General features: G+C 49.3%; 1 protein-coding gene across 8 annotated transcripts in view; it reads left to right on the top strand.

Moving 5' to 3' along the window:
* Positions 1 to 14,206, top strand: part of MORC2 (MORC family CW-type zinc finger 2) — a 45,169-nt gene extending 30,963 nt beyond the window's left edge. Inside the window, exons 12-27 of one of the 8 annotated variants that reach the window (XM_005670851.3) lie at positions 64 to 149; positions 1,607 to 1,747; positions 1,844 to 1,998; positions 2,084 to 2,212; positions 2,653 to 2,758; positions 3,046 to 3,178; positions 4,473 to 4,547; positions 4,635 to 5,015; positions 5,496 to 5,627; positions 6,034 to 6,088; positions 6,509 to 6,650; positions 6,758 to 6,985; positions 7,074 to 7,167; positions 11,037 to 11,225; positions 11,334 to 11,410; positions 12,471 to 14,206. In XM_005670851.3, the coding sequence (XP_005670908.1) occupies positions 64 to 149; positions 1,607 to 1,747; positions 1,844 to 1,998; positions 2,084 to 2,212; positions 2,653 to 2,758; positions 3,046 to 3,178; positions 4,473 to 4,547; positions 4,635 to 5,015; positions 5,496 to 5,627; positions 6,034 to 6,088; positions 6,509 to 6,650; positions 6,758 to 6,985; positions 7,074 to 7,167; positions 11,037 to 11,225; positions 11,334 to 11,410; positions 12,471 to 12,477 (2,130 nt within the window). In that variant the 3' untranslated portion in view covers positions 12,478 to 14,206. Of the gene's footprint in view, positions 1 to 63; positions 150 to 1,606; positions 1,748 to 1,843; positions 1,999 to 2,083; positions 2,213 to 2,652; positions 2,759 to 3,045; positions 3,179 to 4,472; positions 4,548 to 4,634; positions 5,016 to 5,495; positions 5,628 to 6,033; positions 6,089 to 6,508; positions 6,651 to 6,757; positions 6,986 to 7,073; positions 7,168 to 11,036; positions 11,226 to 11,317; positions 11,411 to 12,470 lie in introns of all 8 variants that reach the window. The other 7 variants (XM_013983067.2, XM_005670852.3, XM_005670853.3 and 4 more) reach the window with 7 other exon arrangements.

The raw sequence follows: 16,164 nt of genomic DNA, 5'->3' as shown, positions 1-16,164 counted from the left end.
GTTGTTATACCACTTGCTGTGGCCCAGAGTACCTTCTTACTAAGGACTGGTCTATGTTTCCAGGTGATGTTGCGACAGGTCCAGAACACAGCCATTACCCTGCGTAGAGAAGCTGACGTCAAGAAGCGCATCAAGGAGGCCAAGCAGCGGTGAGTGCCTAGGCTGACCTTGGGTCTTACAAAATTATGAGCTTTTGTACTGATTATTGACAGTTAAAGAGCTTGAGGAATTCCTCCCTAGCCTGTGAGGTTGCCATTCTGTTGCACACAGGTTCTTTTGAGAAAGACATTAGTGTTGTGACCCCAAATGCTTGTGAAATGCCCACCACAAGAGGGGTTCCTTCCAACTTAGTTCCCTTTTGAGCCAGGACAAGGCAGGTAGAGCCCACACCTTGAGCTGAATTCCAAGCCTTACTGGTGGCCATCTCACCCCTCCTCCCTCCCTCCCTCCCTCCCTCCTTCCTCCTTCTCCCCCTTCCTTCCCTTCTCTTTCTCCCCACCCTCTCTCTCCCCTTCCCCATTCTTTCCCTCTAACTTTCCTTTTTCCCCCCTTTTCATTTAAAGCATATTTATATAAAATGTTCATTGTATACAACTTGTAAAATATAGAGCGTTTAAGAAATATAGTCGTAAACTCTATTGTAGTTTCCCCATCCGTAATATCTACTCTTGATTTTGTATCCCTGGTTACAGTGTGGCGTAATGCTGTGGGTTGAGTTCCTTCCTTTGCATCTAGACTGGGCATTTTTCCCGGCTCATTACATGACCTGTGTCTCCCTCCATGTCGGGAGACTCCAGGCTATGGGCCCGAATTCCTGGTTGCTTCTTGACCTCCTTGCCACAGGCATAAGTTTTGGGGTTTTTCCCTGTAAATCTATCCACTGATTATGTGCTTTTTATTTTCCACAATTTTGTTGACACTTATCCCATGATTGTTTCTTCTCTCACATACATGTTTATTGTTCTTAGGAATTTTTGCCTTTTTTTTTTTTTTTTTTTTTTTTTGGTCTTTTCTAGAGCCACACCCACGGCATATGGAGGTTCCCAGGCTAGGGGTCCAATTGGAGCTGTAGCTGCCGGCCTACACCAGAGCCACTGCAACATGGGATCCAAGCCATGTCTGCGATCTACACCACAGCTCACGGCAACACCGGATCCTTAACCCACTGAGCAAGGCCAGGGATTGAACCCACAACCTCATGGTTCCTAGTTGGATTCGTTAACCACTAGGCCATGACAGGAACTCCAGGAATTTTTGTCTTTTTAAAATTAATTACTGTCCCATTAGTGGAATGATTATGCAAATTACCTTTATTCCACTGGATAATTTTCTTTGCAGAGATTCACAGCAGCTTCACAGGATTCTATTCATACTTAAATCGATCTCTGTTTTGAAGGCAAAAGCTAATAAAGTCATACACTTTTAACAAGGGAGCTCATTGTGATTCTACAGTGCATATCCTTATTAAGTCTAAAAGGTTACTTCTTGAATGCAAGTGCAGAACTTAAGTGTCTCAAGTTTATGCTTAAGCTTAAAGCATCTTAGACACCTTGGTGTTTGTGTGTTAATGGATTGATCTGCTTGAATTTATCTTTTGTCTTCTCAGAGCACTTAAAGAACCCAAAGAACTGAACTTTGTTTTTGGGGTCAACATAGAACACCGGGACCTGGACGGCATGTTCATCTACAACTGTAGCCGCCTGATCAAGATGTATGAGAAAGTGGGCCCACAGCTGGAAGGGGGCATGTGAGTGCCTGCTCAAGGAGAGCTTCTAGCCCAGGGTGGACAGTGGGAGGGTTGTGGCCAGTGGGGGTGACAGCATGGTGTCTTCTTCTCCTGCAGGGCATGTGGCGGGGTCGTTGGGGTTGTTGATGTGCCCTACCTGGTCCTAGAGCCAACACACAACAAGCAGGACTTTGCTGATGCCAAAGAGTACCGGCACCTGCTGCGGGCGATGGGGGAGCACCTGGCGCAGTACTGGAAGGACATCGCCATTGGTAATGGCCCTTCACCTAGAGCCTTGAGTATCTCACTGCCTGAGAGGGCTGCTTCCTCACGTGTGTGTGGGTGTTTGCCTTCCAGCCCAGCGGGGAATCATCAAGTTTTGGGATGAGTTTGGCTACCTCTCTGCTAACTGGAACCAGCCCCCATCCAGTGAGCTGCGCTACAAACGGCGGAGAGCTATGGAAATCCCAACCACCATCCAGTGTGGTGAGTTGGGGGTCAGAAACCCTTCCTGATTCTTTTCCATGCTAGTCCCCATGCTGGCCTCCTGACTTATGTCCCAATGGGGATCCAAGTCTGTTTGGTGATGGCCCTGCAAGCTGTGCCCACCTGTTCCTCCTGAATGAGTCAGGAGGTCTAACCTGCCAGGTCTCACTCAGTTTGGTACCACATTGATAGAAGTGTAAGTCATGACGGAGCCAGGATCGTGTTGGAGGAGAGAGGGGTTGGGGCTGCTGAGTGTCTAAGATAGAAAGTTTCTATCCTTACTGAATCACTGTCCCTGAGAAGAGTCACTGTTCTGTGAGGAAGGCAGAGCTAGAGCCAGCCTAGGCATTTTTACTTCTCTGCCTTGAGCTGGGCTGGAAGGAGCCTGATTGTTGGGCATGGCTGATGATTATTTTGTGGGGGTGTTTTTGGTGTCACAGATTTGTGTCTGAAGTGGCGGACCCTCCCCTTCCAGCTGAGTTCTGTGGAAAAAGAGTACCCTGACACCTGGGTTTGCTCCATGAACCCTGATCCTGAGCAGGACCGGTGAGCACTTTCTCTTATAAGGAGTTTGTGGGCATCTCCCCACCTCCCTGTACTTTTTTCTCTCTTCCACTGTGCTTCTTGAGGTCAGTGCTCATACCCTTATATCTCTGTCTTGCTGTACATAGTTAAGTGCCTGGAAATAAGAAACGCATCCTGAAGTGAGTATTAATTGTACATTTGAGAACTCTGAGGTTGCTGTGGTGAGAAAGCATGGTTGGCAGAGGAGGAAGGACCTGCCCTACTTGGAGCTGTCTTGCTACGCCCTCCCTAGCACTGTCTCCCTACAGGTGTGAGGCTTCTGAACAGAAGCAGAAGGTTCCCCTGGGGACATTGAGAAAGGACCTGAAAACACAGGAAGAGAAGCAGAAACAACTGACAGAGAAAATTCGCCAGCAGCAGGAAAAGCTGGAGGCCCTGCAGGTGTGCAGGTCATGAGCGGTGGGCAGATGGGGCAGGAACCCTCAGTGGCTCCCCGTTCCATCAGACTCAGTTTCACCTTCCTCTTACCATGAGTGCTGCCAGTGCTTTCAGACCCCAGCTTGAAGGCACACTAGTTCTTGAGTATGCCTTGATCATTCTTTAAAAAAATTTTTTTGGGGAGTTCCCGTTGTGGCGCAGCAGAAACAGATCCAACTAGGAACCGTGAGGTTGTGGGTTCGATCCCTGTACTTGCTTAGTGGGTTAGGATCTGGTGTTGCTGTGGCTGTGGTGTAGGCCGGCAGCTGTAGCTCTGATTGGACCCTTAGCCTAGGAACCTCCAAAAAATTTTTTTGTTTATATATTACAAACAAGTCCACTTCATTTAGAGTTTTTGAAACTCTAGAAAATAAATGCCCTTAGAGGTAATCACCATTGACTGCATATCCTTCCAACTTTTTATGACTGCTCCATGCACATAAATGCATATATTTTTAATTAGAAATACGGAGATCATGACATTTGTGTCATATCTTACACACACACTATTTTTTAGTGCATGATTATTTTGGGGGGATGGTTTTCCAGAAGTGAATTTGAAAGAGTAAGAGAATTCTAGAATTCTGTGGGGTTTTTTAAAAAACTATTTCCAAATTATCTTCCAGAAAATGTATTATATTGTTTTTTACCAGCAGTACATTTATTTTTAAATGTTTTTGCAAATTTGATAAGCAAAGTTACGCTTCTTATAATTTGAATTTCATGTTTCTAAAATTAATTTTTTTTCCACATGTCTTTTTTTTAGGACTGCTTATTCTCTTATATTTTTGTTGCTTTAAATTTTTCCTTAATTGATTTGTCAGGTTGTTTTTTAGATATATGCATAGCATCAACCCTTTCATACTTACTACAAAAGCTTTTCCCTTTTGGCTTCTGCACAGGCAGATGTTCTCTAACTCATCCATCGTATGCAGGCTTCCCTGTCTGCTGAATCCTACCTGTCTTTTCTGGCGTTGTGCATCAGGGATCTCCAGGCTTTTTTGGCTTGTTTTGTAAGAGTTTGGTCCATTTTTCCCCAGTCTCTGAATTGTTGGATTAATCACAGAATGCTGTAATTTGTTAGTGGTTTAGTGTCTGTGAATTTTTGTTTCCCCAGTGAGAATGGGAGGCTTGTATAGTAGGACTGTGGCCCAGATTTTTTTTCTTATTTGCCAACTGTCCCAGACTGGGGATCCAGGAAGCTGGCTTGAATGTACCAAGATATGCAGACAGCCTCACCATCATGTTTACTCTGCAGAAAACCACACCCATCCGCTCCCAAGCCGACCTGAAGAAATTGCCCTTGGAAGTGACCACGAGACCTTCCACTGAGGTAAAGCCGGGGCAGGTGAGGGGCTTTTCTTGAGGTGTCTGTCTCATGCTGGGATCTGTGTCTTCACTTTCTCTGGGCCTCTTTCAGGAACCTGCACGTAGACCTCAGCGTCCTCGGTCGCCACCTTTACCTGCTGTGATCAAGAATGCCCCAAGCAGACCCCCTTCCCTGCAAGCTCCCAGGCCGGCCAGCCAGCCCCGAAAGGCTCCTGTTGTCAGCAGCGCCTCAAAGCCTCCTGCCCTGGCAGCCCGGGAAGAGGCCAGTACTTCCAGGCTGCTCCAGCCACCTGAGGCTCCCCGAAAGCCTGCTAATGCTGCAGTCAAGACTGTGGCCCGGCCTGCCCCTCTAGTGCAGCCACCGTCACCATCTCTGCTGCCCAACTCCAAGGGCCCTCGGGAAGTCCCTGCTCCCAGAGCCATTAGGACTCCAGTGGTCAAGAAGCCAGAGCCGCCCAGTAAACCCTCCCCGGTGAGTCGGGCAGTACTTGCTGGGATGGGCAGCCAAGGGGCAGAGATCAGGCTTCCCTGCTGCCCTTGTGGAGAAGTCTGATAGCAGAACAGACTCTTGAGGGCACACAGCTTGTTGGTTTCCTGTCCAGGGAGCGCTTTGGGGCCCTCTGTGAGTCTTGGTCCTCTGCAACCTTGAGTCACCACCGGCTTCTCATGCCGTGCAGAGATTGGCAGCCTGGTGGCAGCCTTGGTGGACTGCAGCAGTGGTTGGTGTGGCTCAGTGGGGAATGAACTCAGAGGATCCCTGAGACAGCCTTGAGCAGAGTCCTTGCAGATGCAGAGTCGGGGGTTGCTATATACCCAGTACTGTCAGGAGCCCAGCCTGGCGGGGACTGAGACATGCAGACCCCTCCCTGAATGGCTCTGTTAGGCCAGAAGGGATCTTCTAGCACCTCCAGGGCTGACAGGGTCCCTTGTGCTCCCTTTCCTCTTGCTGTAGGCCACTCCTAGTCGGAAGCGCAGTCTTGGGGTCTCTGATGAGGAAGAAGTGGAGGAAGAGGCTGAGAGGAGGAAGGAGCGGTCCAAGCGGGGCAAGTTTGCTGTGAAGGAGGAAAAAAAGGACTTGAATGAGGTAGGTTCTCAGCCTCTTCCCGCCCCTGGGTCTCTGCTCACCACCTGCAGTTGTGAGCCACATGAGCCATCCAGAAGCCCATCTCTGAAGGACTCCCAGTCACAGTGATGACTAGAAACAACAGTGCCAGGTAGGATTGTGAGTGAGACTGGCTGGATCACAGGGCTGAGGTCATACCGATGCAGATCTGTGATGTTCTGCTCCTTGCCGTTATCTTGTTTATTGAGGTTTACATAGAGGCAGACATGTAGACACTTAAGGTAGTTGTGTAGAGAGCGGCTCCCAGTGAGGCCTGGTGATTTAAACGGCTACATGAGAAGACTTGAGGTGACTGCTGAGGACCCTGGGCAGACTGCCTGCTCTTCAGGGACACTGGCAGTGCCTCTGACAGACTCTGTTCTTGCAGCTCTCAGACAGTGCTGGGGAAGAGGACTCAGGTGATGTCAAGAGCGCTCAGAAAGGTGAGTTCAGGGAGTGCCTGGCCCCTGTGGGGAAGTGGCCCCTTGGCCAGCAACACCTTATCCCGGAGGCTCAAGAAGACTTTCCTGGCTCTGGACTCTCATGCGACAATGGTTTCTGGTCTCATTCTGAGAGTTCTGAGGCTAGCACACACTTAGGTTTATTTTTAGCATCAGTTCCTTGGTGTTCACCCCTGGCAGTCAGTTACCTTTCTGCTCTCTGGCACCCTCATGACAGATGGGAAAGGAGACCAGGTGGCTGGGCTCCAATGTCCCTGGCATAGTGGAGTCAAGCTCCAAGGGGTCTTGTCCCTGTGAACCTGGGACGACCTTTCCTGAAATGGTCTTGGCTTGGGGAGGTGGGGGGGGGGGGGGGCGGGCTCTAGTCTAATTTTCTGACTCCAACCCAATCCCCACTCTCAGATAAAGGGCTGCATGTGGAGGTGCGTGTGAACAGGGAGTGGTACACAGGCCGTGTCACAGCCGTGGAGGTGGGCAAGAACGTGGTGCGGTGGAAGGTGAAGTTTGACTATGTGCCCACGGACACAACACCGAGAGACCGCTGGTAACACCCCTTCCAGGAAGCTGAGTTGACAAGAGTTGGCCAGGGCAGGGGCAGGCAGCCTCTCCTGGGAGCCTGGGACACACGTGACACAAACACTGTCCCTCTAGGGTGGAGAAGGGCAGTGAGGACGTGCGGTTGATGAAGCCCCCCTCCCCGGAGTACCAGAGCCCAGACACGCAGCAGGAGGGTGGAGAGGAGGAAGAGGAGGCGGCAGTGGCCCAGCAGGCTGTGGCCATGGTGGAGCCCTCCACCTCAGACTGCATTCGAATCGAGCCCGACACCACTGCCCCTAGCACCAGCCATGAGACCATTGACCTGCTCGTCCAGATCCTTCGGTGCGTCCTTGTCCTTTTCTGAGGCCAGCAGAGGTTCTCCACCCTCTCTGTGCCATCTAACCCCTGTTGTACCTTCTCTCTTGTTTAGGAATTGTTTACGGTACTTCCTGCCTCCAAGTTTCCCCATCTCCAAAAAGGAGCTGAGTGCTATGAATTCGGAGGAACTAATATCATTTCCTCTGGTGAGTCTGGCCTGACTTCTGGTTTTTGACTCTGTAAGCCCCACTTGGTACTTGTTGTGATTGCCAGCTCTCTGCCGTGTGGCCCCTGCCCCACGTAGCCAGCTTCCCTTTCATCTGCTGAGAGGAGGAAAAGGGGAGACGTGATATTGTGGAGCTTAGCTGGGTGACTGGTATGTAGCTGGTGAGGTGCTGGGACAGCAGGCCCAGTGGGCCGCATCCTCGGCATAAGGAATTTCCCAGGCTAGGGGTCAAGTCAGAACTGTAGCAGCCAGCCTATGCCACAGCCACAGCAACTCCAGATCCGAGCCGTGTCTGTGACCTACACCACAGCTCATGGCAACTCCAGATCCCTAACCCCCTGATCGAGGCCAGGGATTGAACCCACATCTTCATGGACTAGTCACCTTTGTTACCGCTGAGCTATGATGGGAGTTTCCTGGTGTGACCTTTTATGTTGAATATGACCCTTTTCCTCTGCTGAGGCAGGAAACAGTGAAGAGCTTAGGCTGAGTGCCCAAAACTTGACTCTCAGTGGGAGGTATAGAGAAGCTCCAGTGTGTGAGGATAAGCCCATTAAGTACAGATGTGGTGCCTCAGGGTGGGAGCAGCTAAAGAGAGCCCTGCCTCTAAGTGCTTAAGAGTCAGTAGATACTGAATTGTGAGCAGATATCTAGACCTGAGGCTGTGAGCAGTAAATGCTCTGGAAGTGGGTAGGAGGGCTGGAGCAACCCCAGGGGAGGGGAAAGAGCAACCCAGTCTGAAGAAAATGTGGGTTTGGATAAGTGTTTTGAGTGATGGAAGTGTTTGAGGCAGAGGGACTATTGTGAGCAGAGGTGCAGGGATGAAAGGGCATGTGGGGGCTAAGGCAGCAGGTGTGGTGAACACTCAGGGGTAGGGGCCTCAGAGTCAGATAATGACATGTCCGGAGGGCTTGGCCTGAGATGTAGTGGCTTAAACTTGGTATGAAGTGAATGCCAGCTAAAGGTGTGAGCGGATGGAATTGCCTACTGAACCATGTCCAGGGCAGTCATCAGCAGACTTCCTGTAGAGGGCCAGTTAGCAAATGTTTTCAGCTTTATGGGCTGCAAGGTCTCTGTGGCTAGCCATTTAGTTCTGCCGTTATATTGTGGAGGCTGCCATAGCCGGCAGGCAGAGGAAAGGATGTGACCGTGCTTCAGTAAAGCTTTGTTTACGAAAGTGGGTGGTGGGCTGATTTGGCACACAAGCAGTAAGTTGTCTGCTGCCCCTGCCCCTAAGAGGCTAATGCTGGTTCTGGGTAGGATGGGTGGATGAGGTGCTGGGACAAGGGGCTTGTCTACCAGTAATAGGTCAGAGGTGAGGGAGGGAGAATGGGAGCCAGGCGTAAGGGGAAGGGTGACTGGCAGGGGAAGGGGCCAGGTCAGAGGTCCTTTGTTGACTGAAGGCAGGCGATTGGGAGAGCACGTGATTCCCTGTCTCTCAGGTGTATGGGAGTTGGAGGTTGGTGACAAAACTAGGAGAGAAAACAGAAGGTGAGGGTAAGGAAGACAGTCTATGATTTAATTGACTTGGGGTGGAGGTACTGGCACCATGTTTGCGGTGATGTCCAGTGGGCAGGACACTGGAGATTGGGCACTGGCACTTAGGAGGTGCAGGAAGGCCAGGGCTGGAGCTGGGGGTCTGGGAGTAGTCATACACACCAAGAGGATGTTGCTGTGGTGGGAATAGCTTAAGTTTTCTAGGGAGGACAGCTGGAATTGAAGCTGCAGGATAGGTGTGTTCAAGGCAGCAGGTCCTTGTGTGGAAGCTGTGTGCTTGATAAAGTTTGCCAGAGAGAAGCACATGGAGTTTTACCTCCATTCTACTTTTAAGAAAAGGAAATGAGGCAAGGAGTTGTAGAAACTCAGGCTCAGAGAGGTGAACAGTCTGTTATGGCAGATCTTAGAACTCAGGACAAGAGCCTTGCTCCCCTGCAAGAAGGGGGTGTTGTACCCTGAAGAAGCCAGAAGCTGGCGGAACTTAGGATGGCTTTGAGCAAAGCTGCACCCCTCAACTCTTGCCCTTGTTTAGGCTGCAGGTGTTCTCTGCAGATCCCAGGAACAAATAGCTGATAGGCCAGCTAGGTTGGTCTGGCATCCTCTCGTTCAGTCTGTTGCTTTTGGCTTAAAGTTGTCACCAAATTCAGCAAAGCTTGTGTGCGTGGAATCTCTGCAGTGGTCCTGACTGCTCAGACCAAAAGCATAGTCAGCAGGAGCATCTGAGCCTAAAATAGTCTGTCAGCTTATGCTTGTAAAAGGAGGTGTACCACTAATGCATTACCTCTTAGCTTCCTAAGTGTTATGCCTAAATATAACTCAGACGTTGATTTTCTTAACATCAGGGACACAACAGCATCTAATGTTCATTGTGTCCTTGTCAGCTTGTAAATGACCATCCTTTTCCCCATCAAGCTAGACCAGGAGTTCCATAAAGCACTCAGGAGTTCTACAAATATTAGATTCAAATATGTGTATTTTAAGAAGTAACACAATACACATGAATGTATAATGGCCTAACAATGAAAAAAATTTTTAAGTGAATACCAGTCATAGTTAGGCTCAAGACATTGTATATTTAATTTTCATACTTTTAGAGTCTGCTTGAACATTTATTTTGTGCTGCCAAATGGTAATTATTTTTGGTGCAGAACTTGAAGTTTCTCTTGCCGTCTTGGTTAACTAGAATAGTGTTCTGAATTGTAAATAGTTAAATAGTTCTAACTTTTTTTAAAAAACAGCAGTCAGGAACCATTCAACACTAAGTAGCTCATACATCTTCACAGAAGGAAATAAATGCTAGAGTTGGAGAGACTGCAGTAGTTAGCCGGGACCAGCTGATTGTGTGTTCATCAAAATGGCTTCATCTTTTTTTTTTTTTTTTTTGCCTTTTTGCCTCTTTTTTTCTAGGGCCACTCACGCGGCATGTGGAGGTTCCCAGGCTAGGGGTCTAATCAGAGCTGTAGCCACCAGCCTACGCCAGAGCCACAGCAACGTGGAATCTGAGCCGCATCTGTGACCTACACCACAGCTCATGGCAATGCCGGACCCCTAACCCACTGAGCAAGGCCAGGGATCGAACCCGAAACCTCATGGTTCCTAGTCAGATTTGTTAACCACTGTGCCATGATGGGAACTCTGGCTTCATCATTTTTATTGGTGATTAATGAACTTTGATAATGAATTATGAATTAAACATAAAGAGATATTACCTAAGTTGTTTTTTCTACTGAGATTTCATTTACCTTTTATTTGAAATAAATGTTTTGCTGCCTTCTAAGAGTTTGAAAAGCCTCATGTCTAGAGAAACTGCTAGTTAACATTGCTACCCCAGTCCTGGAAGTTTCAGGCTCTTAGGGAAGATGGTGAAAAGCTCTGACGCTTTATAAACATGCTACACAAACCTGTAGGTGTCTGCTGTGGATAGGTGCTTGATCAGTACTTATGGAAGAGAATGTTTGGTCTGACATTGTTGGGTATGACTTGGAAGGGGATTCCTCAAAGGGCTGAAGTTACAGTGGTGTGACTAAACTGGGAGAGTGCCTCTCTTGTTCTTTTTGCGCCATCTGGAATGGTGAGACTCATCCCTCCCATTTACTCACAGCTTGCTGTCTGCTGGAGCACTTTGCTAAGTGCTTAAGATGTATGATTCCCCACCCCCATCTTCATCCTTGTGGCAGCCATATAGGTGGTCAACAAGATCTTCTCTGATCTTGAGAGCATTTGCTCGTTGGTCTGGCATCTTTCAGACCAAGCTTCCTTGTGCTGAGCCAGTTGGGGGCACATGCCCATCTTGGAGGGCCCTGGGGACCCCTGTGTGCTCATTCATGCACCCTCTGGCTCCCCTCCTCACAGAAAGAGTACTTCAAGCAGTATGAAGTGGGGCTCCAGAATCTGTGCCATTCCTACCAGAGCCGTGCTGACTCTCGGGCCAAGGCCTCCGAGGAGAGCCTGCGCACCTCTGAGAGAAAGCTCCGCGAGACGGAGGAGAAGCTGCAGAAGCTGAGGACCAACATCGTGGCGCTCCTGCAAAAGGTGCAGGAGGTGAGCCAGGCAGCCCTCTCATTGCAGCTGGACCACCTAATGTCTCAGGGAGGGGGGCCTGGGCACCTCCTGCTCCCTTCTCCTACTCACAGGAATCTGTGGTTCTAGCCCTGGCTGCACAGCATCCTGACCAGGAGGGCTGGAGGTGGTGCGGCTGCCAGGGCCTCATCCCAGCCAGACCCACGGTATCAGACTTTTGCCCTTGTTTAGACATTTTGATGTACAACCTTGTCATAAAATAGAAAGACATTCTTGCTTTTCCAGATGACGCCCAGATGGGATTGGGTAGCGCAGAAGCAGGCAGTGGTCTCTAGATCTCAGCCCTTCATCTGGGCAGTAAACACTGAGCGTTTGCTCTGTGCTGGTCTTTTGCACCCTGGGTGAGCCAGACAGGCCAGATAGGGTCCCTTGCTCTCACAGCCCGACTAGTGGAGCAGGCACTTTTTGATGGTGGGAAGTGCCATGAAGTAAATACAAGAGACAGAAAACAGGGAGTCCACTTTACTTGGGTGTTTGGGCGTGGCCTCTCTGAGGATCTGAGCTGAGGGCAGAACCATCATGCAGGAGTGGGATATGAGAGCTTTGGGTAGACGGACAAGCAGGGCCTGAGGCAGAGAGGTGTGGGCTGTAGAAGAGGCAGGGCCTGTACAGGTGGGAAGTCCCTGGAGGGGTGTGGCACTAAGACATTTCAATCTAAGACATTTACTGTGGTTGATTATAGGAGGGCCTGGAGAGGGCAGAGGTTAGAATCTGGGACTCCAGTGAGGAGGTTCCCACAGTTCTCTGGGCGAGAGATTCTGGCGGCCTGAACCTTGGATGGTGACAGTGAGGAGGGAGAGAAGTGGGCAGATTCGTAGTATCTGAGGGAAGGGGAAGAAACAAGGGTGATTGTTTTGGTTGGTCCGAGCCCCTGGGTGGAGGGAAGGTGGTATCTGTACTGAGACGGGAGCCACTTGGGGTGGGTGGTGCTGTTGTGCTCCTGGATGTATTTGGTCTGAGAAGCTAGCAGCACAGCTAAGGCAAGTGGGAACTTGGGGTCAAGGCAGGGCAGGAACAAAAAATCTGGGCGTCATCTGTGTATAGATGGGGAGGGGGCAGAGCATCCAGATTTGCCAGGCCTGACGGCCAGGGTGGAGGGGGCAAAGGAGGGGACTGGGGCTCAGGCCTCATGGGCTGCAAGAAGGGTGGGGAGGTGGGCCCCCCACCACCGTGGCCCCCAGCTGACCCTGCCCTGCTCTATTCCAGGACATAGACATTAACACAGACGACGAGCTGGATGCCTACATCGAGGACCTGATCACCAAGGGGGACTAAGGGGGCCAGAGATCAGCTCCCTTGCCCTTAGGCGAGCTCCTGGGGGTGGTGTATCATTTATTGGTTGAGGACTTAACCTTGGTTTGAGTCACATGGGACATTTGTGCTTTTGGAGGGAAAGAGACTCTGATTCTTTGAATCTTCCTCCCTAAGTTTATAAATATTTATTTTTTAAAAGAAACAAGATGCTGTGCCTGCTATGAGACCATACCTTTTTTTGGTGACTTTTGGGCAAAGGACGGAGAACCAGAATGCCAAGTTGGAGCTGAGCCGCTTCTGTTGGCTATGGCCAATCCAGTGCCCTTTGGAAGTTGGGAGAGGCTCCAGGGCTGGGGGAGGAGGGACTGGGCCTCCCAGGGTTGGTGCTCCCCAGGAGCCACAGGTCAGGAAGAGGTTCAGCGCCGAGGGGTTCTGCTGCTTGTGGCTCCTGTCAGGGTGTTAGTGGTGGTCCGAGTGCTCAGTCTTCTTGGCTATGGCACTGTCGAAACAGCTTGGGGAAGAAAGATCCTCCTGTTCAGCTTCCCCATCCACCACCTAAGTTCTCCTTGCTAGAGATTTCCTCAGCTAATTGTGGACAGTGAGGTTTCCTGCCTCAAAAACTTGGGTTGAGGAGAGGACAGATCCTACTCTGGTCAGATTGCTGATCTGGGTAGCACACTGAATGTTTAAATTCCAAAGGATCCCCCTTAGGAAAGGACCTGGCGTGTGAAGGAGCCTCTGTGTTAATCTGGTGGTGGCCTTACCTGGATGAGGCCGGGTCCTGGTGCGCCTGCCACCATGGTGCCGGTGATGTAGAGAGCCTGCTACTGCCCATTAGTGCTTCCCCTCTGTCTGGCCCACCATGCCAGTCAAGGTCCCTGCTATGGGGCCAACAGGAGAAAAGGGGGTCAGTGAGCCCCTCGGGGTGGGAAGTGGGCCGCAGGGACTCCAGAGGCAGCTCTGCGGGAAGCACACCATGCCTTCCTTCCCTCCTGGTCACAGCTTCTTACAGCTGTGTCCCTCAAACAACTTCTCAGGGTCAAAGACAAAAGCAAGAGTTGCTGAGTTTTCTCTTTGATGGCCATTGGAAAAATTTTGTTTGATTTACCCCAACTCTCTTCTTCCCCCTCTTTGTTTGGGGACTTTTGGGTTTGCTGAAGGCACAAGAACTATGGCCTTATACCACTGGTCTTCGATTCAGACCTCGGTGTTTCCAGTGTCTACCTACCTCTGATCAGCAGTGGCCACATGCCACCCTGTGAAGACTTCAGAAGACTGGGAAGCACTGGGGAGGGAGGCAGGCCACACTGGAATTGGAAGTCTTTACCCACTTGTACATGGGGCTTGAGTGCCTGTGACTTGTGGGTTTGGGGCTTCCCCAAACCACATCCCTGGGTAGAGGGCGGGGGGTGGGGTGGGGGGTGGGAAATACCACCCAGAGAGACCCTGATCGCTTCCTCTACAAGATCCTCAGTCTTGGGGTTTCTTGAGCTGGTGGTTCCTCTCCTATACAGCTCTCTCTCTCTCCATCACAGGCAGCATATGGTCCATTTTTGTCTCCAAATCTACTTTTAATCTAAATGGAAGTTGGTTCTGCATTTTTACCAGAGGGTAATATTCAAGTTTTTTATTTACACACCTGTAATCAAAATGCAATACTATAAACTTTTAATGGTGAGAATCCTGAACTCAGTCTGTTTTCTTCTTTTAGTAAAATCTAGCACCTTCCTCCTGTTTGTTCTTTCCATCGTTGTGGCTTTAAAATGTTTTCAAATTCTTTATCTGCAGCATCTTCATTGTCTCATGTCTTCATCCTCTTTGACACCCACAGAAAGTAAAATACTGAATTTCTTAAACCTTTTTAGCTTCAACTCCTAGGTGCACCTACTTTGCTGTTTAAATCCAACTATGGCTATGTTGAATGCAGCTTACTTCCCAGGCAGAGCTCCTGTGTGCTGGGTGGGATGGTAAGATGCAGTGGCCCCTCCCCTTACCCATCATGGAAGACTGACTTGCTTGGAACTAACGACTTGGAAGTTTCTGAGTTCAAGGCTATGAAGAGGTGAATGAGTGCACCAGCCCTTGTTTTTAAGGAGTGGGGGCAGATGGGCACTTTATTTCAGTTTTTGTTTTTTCAAATGACACAGGCACATGGTAAAAATTTAAACAGTACAAAAGACTGGACCATGAAAAGCAAGGCTCCCCCCAACCCATCCCCATCCCCATCCCCCTTGAAGAGAAACTATCCTGTACACAAATACACGTCCACTTTGTTCTGCTTCTGCCTGTTCCCCACTTAGGAACAGGTCTTGGGACCTGTTTCTGAAGAGTTCACATGGGTCTACTTTATTCTTCTGAACAACATGGCATTTCATTGTCTTGGATTACTGTCATTTAACAGTCCCGTTTATAGACATTGGATTTTTTTTGTTTTTGTGTGTTTTTGGTATGCCCACTGCATATGGAAGTTCTGGGGCCAGGATTTGAACCCATGCCACAGTAGCATCCCAAGCTGCTCCAAGTGACCATGCCAGATGCTTAACCCACTGTGCCACAAGGGAGGTCCAGACGTTGGGGTTTTTAGTGTTTATGAAAAATGCTGGTGTATGTGTACTTAATCATTAACTCAGATCTGTGTTTATATAGGATAAATTCCAAAAAAAAAAAAAATGCTGTGTCAGATGGTGGATCCATTAAAAATTCTAAGATACATTCCAGAAAAGACTTCCAATTTCAACTCCTTCCAACAGTGTATTTCCTCCACACATTTTCCTGTGTTTTTTCCAGTTTATGTTTACTAATCTCAAAGGTGAAGAGTGATGGATTTTTGAGTTGGTTTGAATTAATATGATTGAGCATCTTTGTGGGCCAGTTGTGTTCTTCTCTGGGATAGGGCTGTAATTCTGGGTCTTGGGGTAGGACTTTGTAAATCAGATGCAAAACAAATCAGATGAAGTCCTTGAAATGTTCACCTTGTACCACCCCCTTGGCTCCTAAGTGTCCATGGAGTTAAGTGTTAAAAAGCCCACTTTAGCATCAATACTATTACCAGGTCAGGACAAGGGTTTGATATTTTTGTTTACCAAAGGAAGGCACAGGTTAATAACAGGCTGAGAAACCTCTCTGATTCCTCCTGCATCCATCTCCGTGACACTGCACTTTGGCTCTTCTTATTGGGTCCACTTCCTCTTGAAAGACGTGACTGTCTTTCAGTCCTATGACTAAGCATTGACCAAGAGTTCACAGCTCTACAGACCAGTTAGTGTTGAGACTGATGAAACTCAAACTTCTTTGCCATTTACATAGAACATAAAGTTTGGCCTGAGTGGGCAGTGGCTACTCTTTCCTGATGTAAGGCTGTAATGTAGCTGGGCCAGGCTGTAAGGATCCACTGGCAGTTGCCAAAATGCCTGAAACATCCTCAAAATTCCACTGGAGGATTCTGCCCCTTGTTGGAAATGGAACTTCTGGCTTCCTTTGGAATGGCCACATTGTTCTTGGTCCCTGGGCAGGTGGACTACCAGCTTGCCCACAGAAGGCAGAGCTACAGAAGAACATGCATTCTCTGCTGCCATGTTTGAGGATCTGTCCTCAGCACTGCTGGGGGCACCCTCTCCATAGTGGGCAAGGCATAGACTGGACAGAG

This window comes from Sus scrofa, chromosome 14, assembly GCF_000003025.6.
Source record: "Sus scrofa isolate TJ Tabasco breed Duroc chromosome 14, Sscrofa11.1, whole genome shotgun sequence".
NCBI lineage: Eukaryota > Metazoa > Chordata > Mammalia > Artiodactyla > Suidae > Sus > Sus scrofa.
This window is presented reverse-complemented; position numbering and strand designations above follow the sequence as displayed.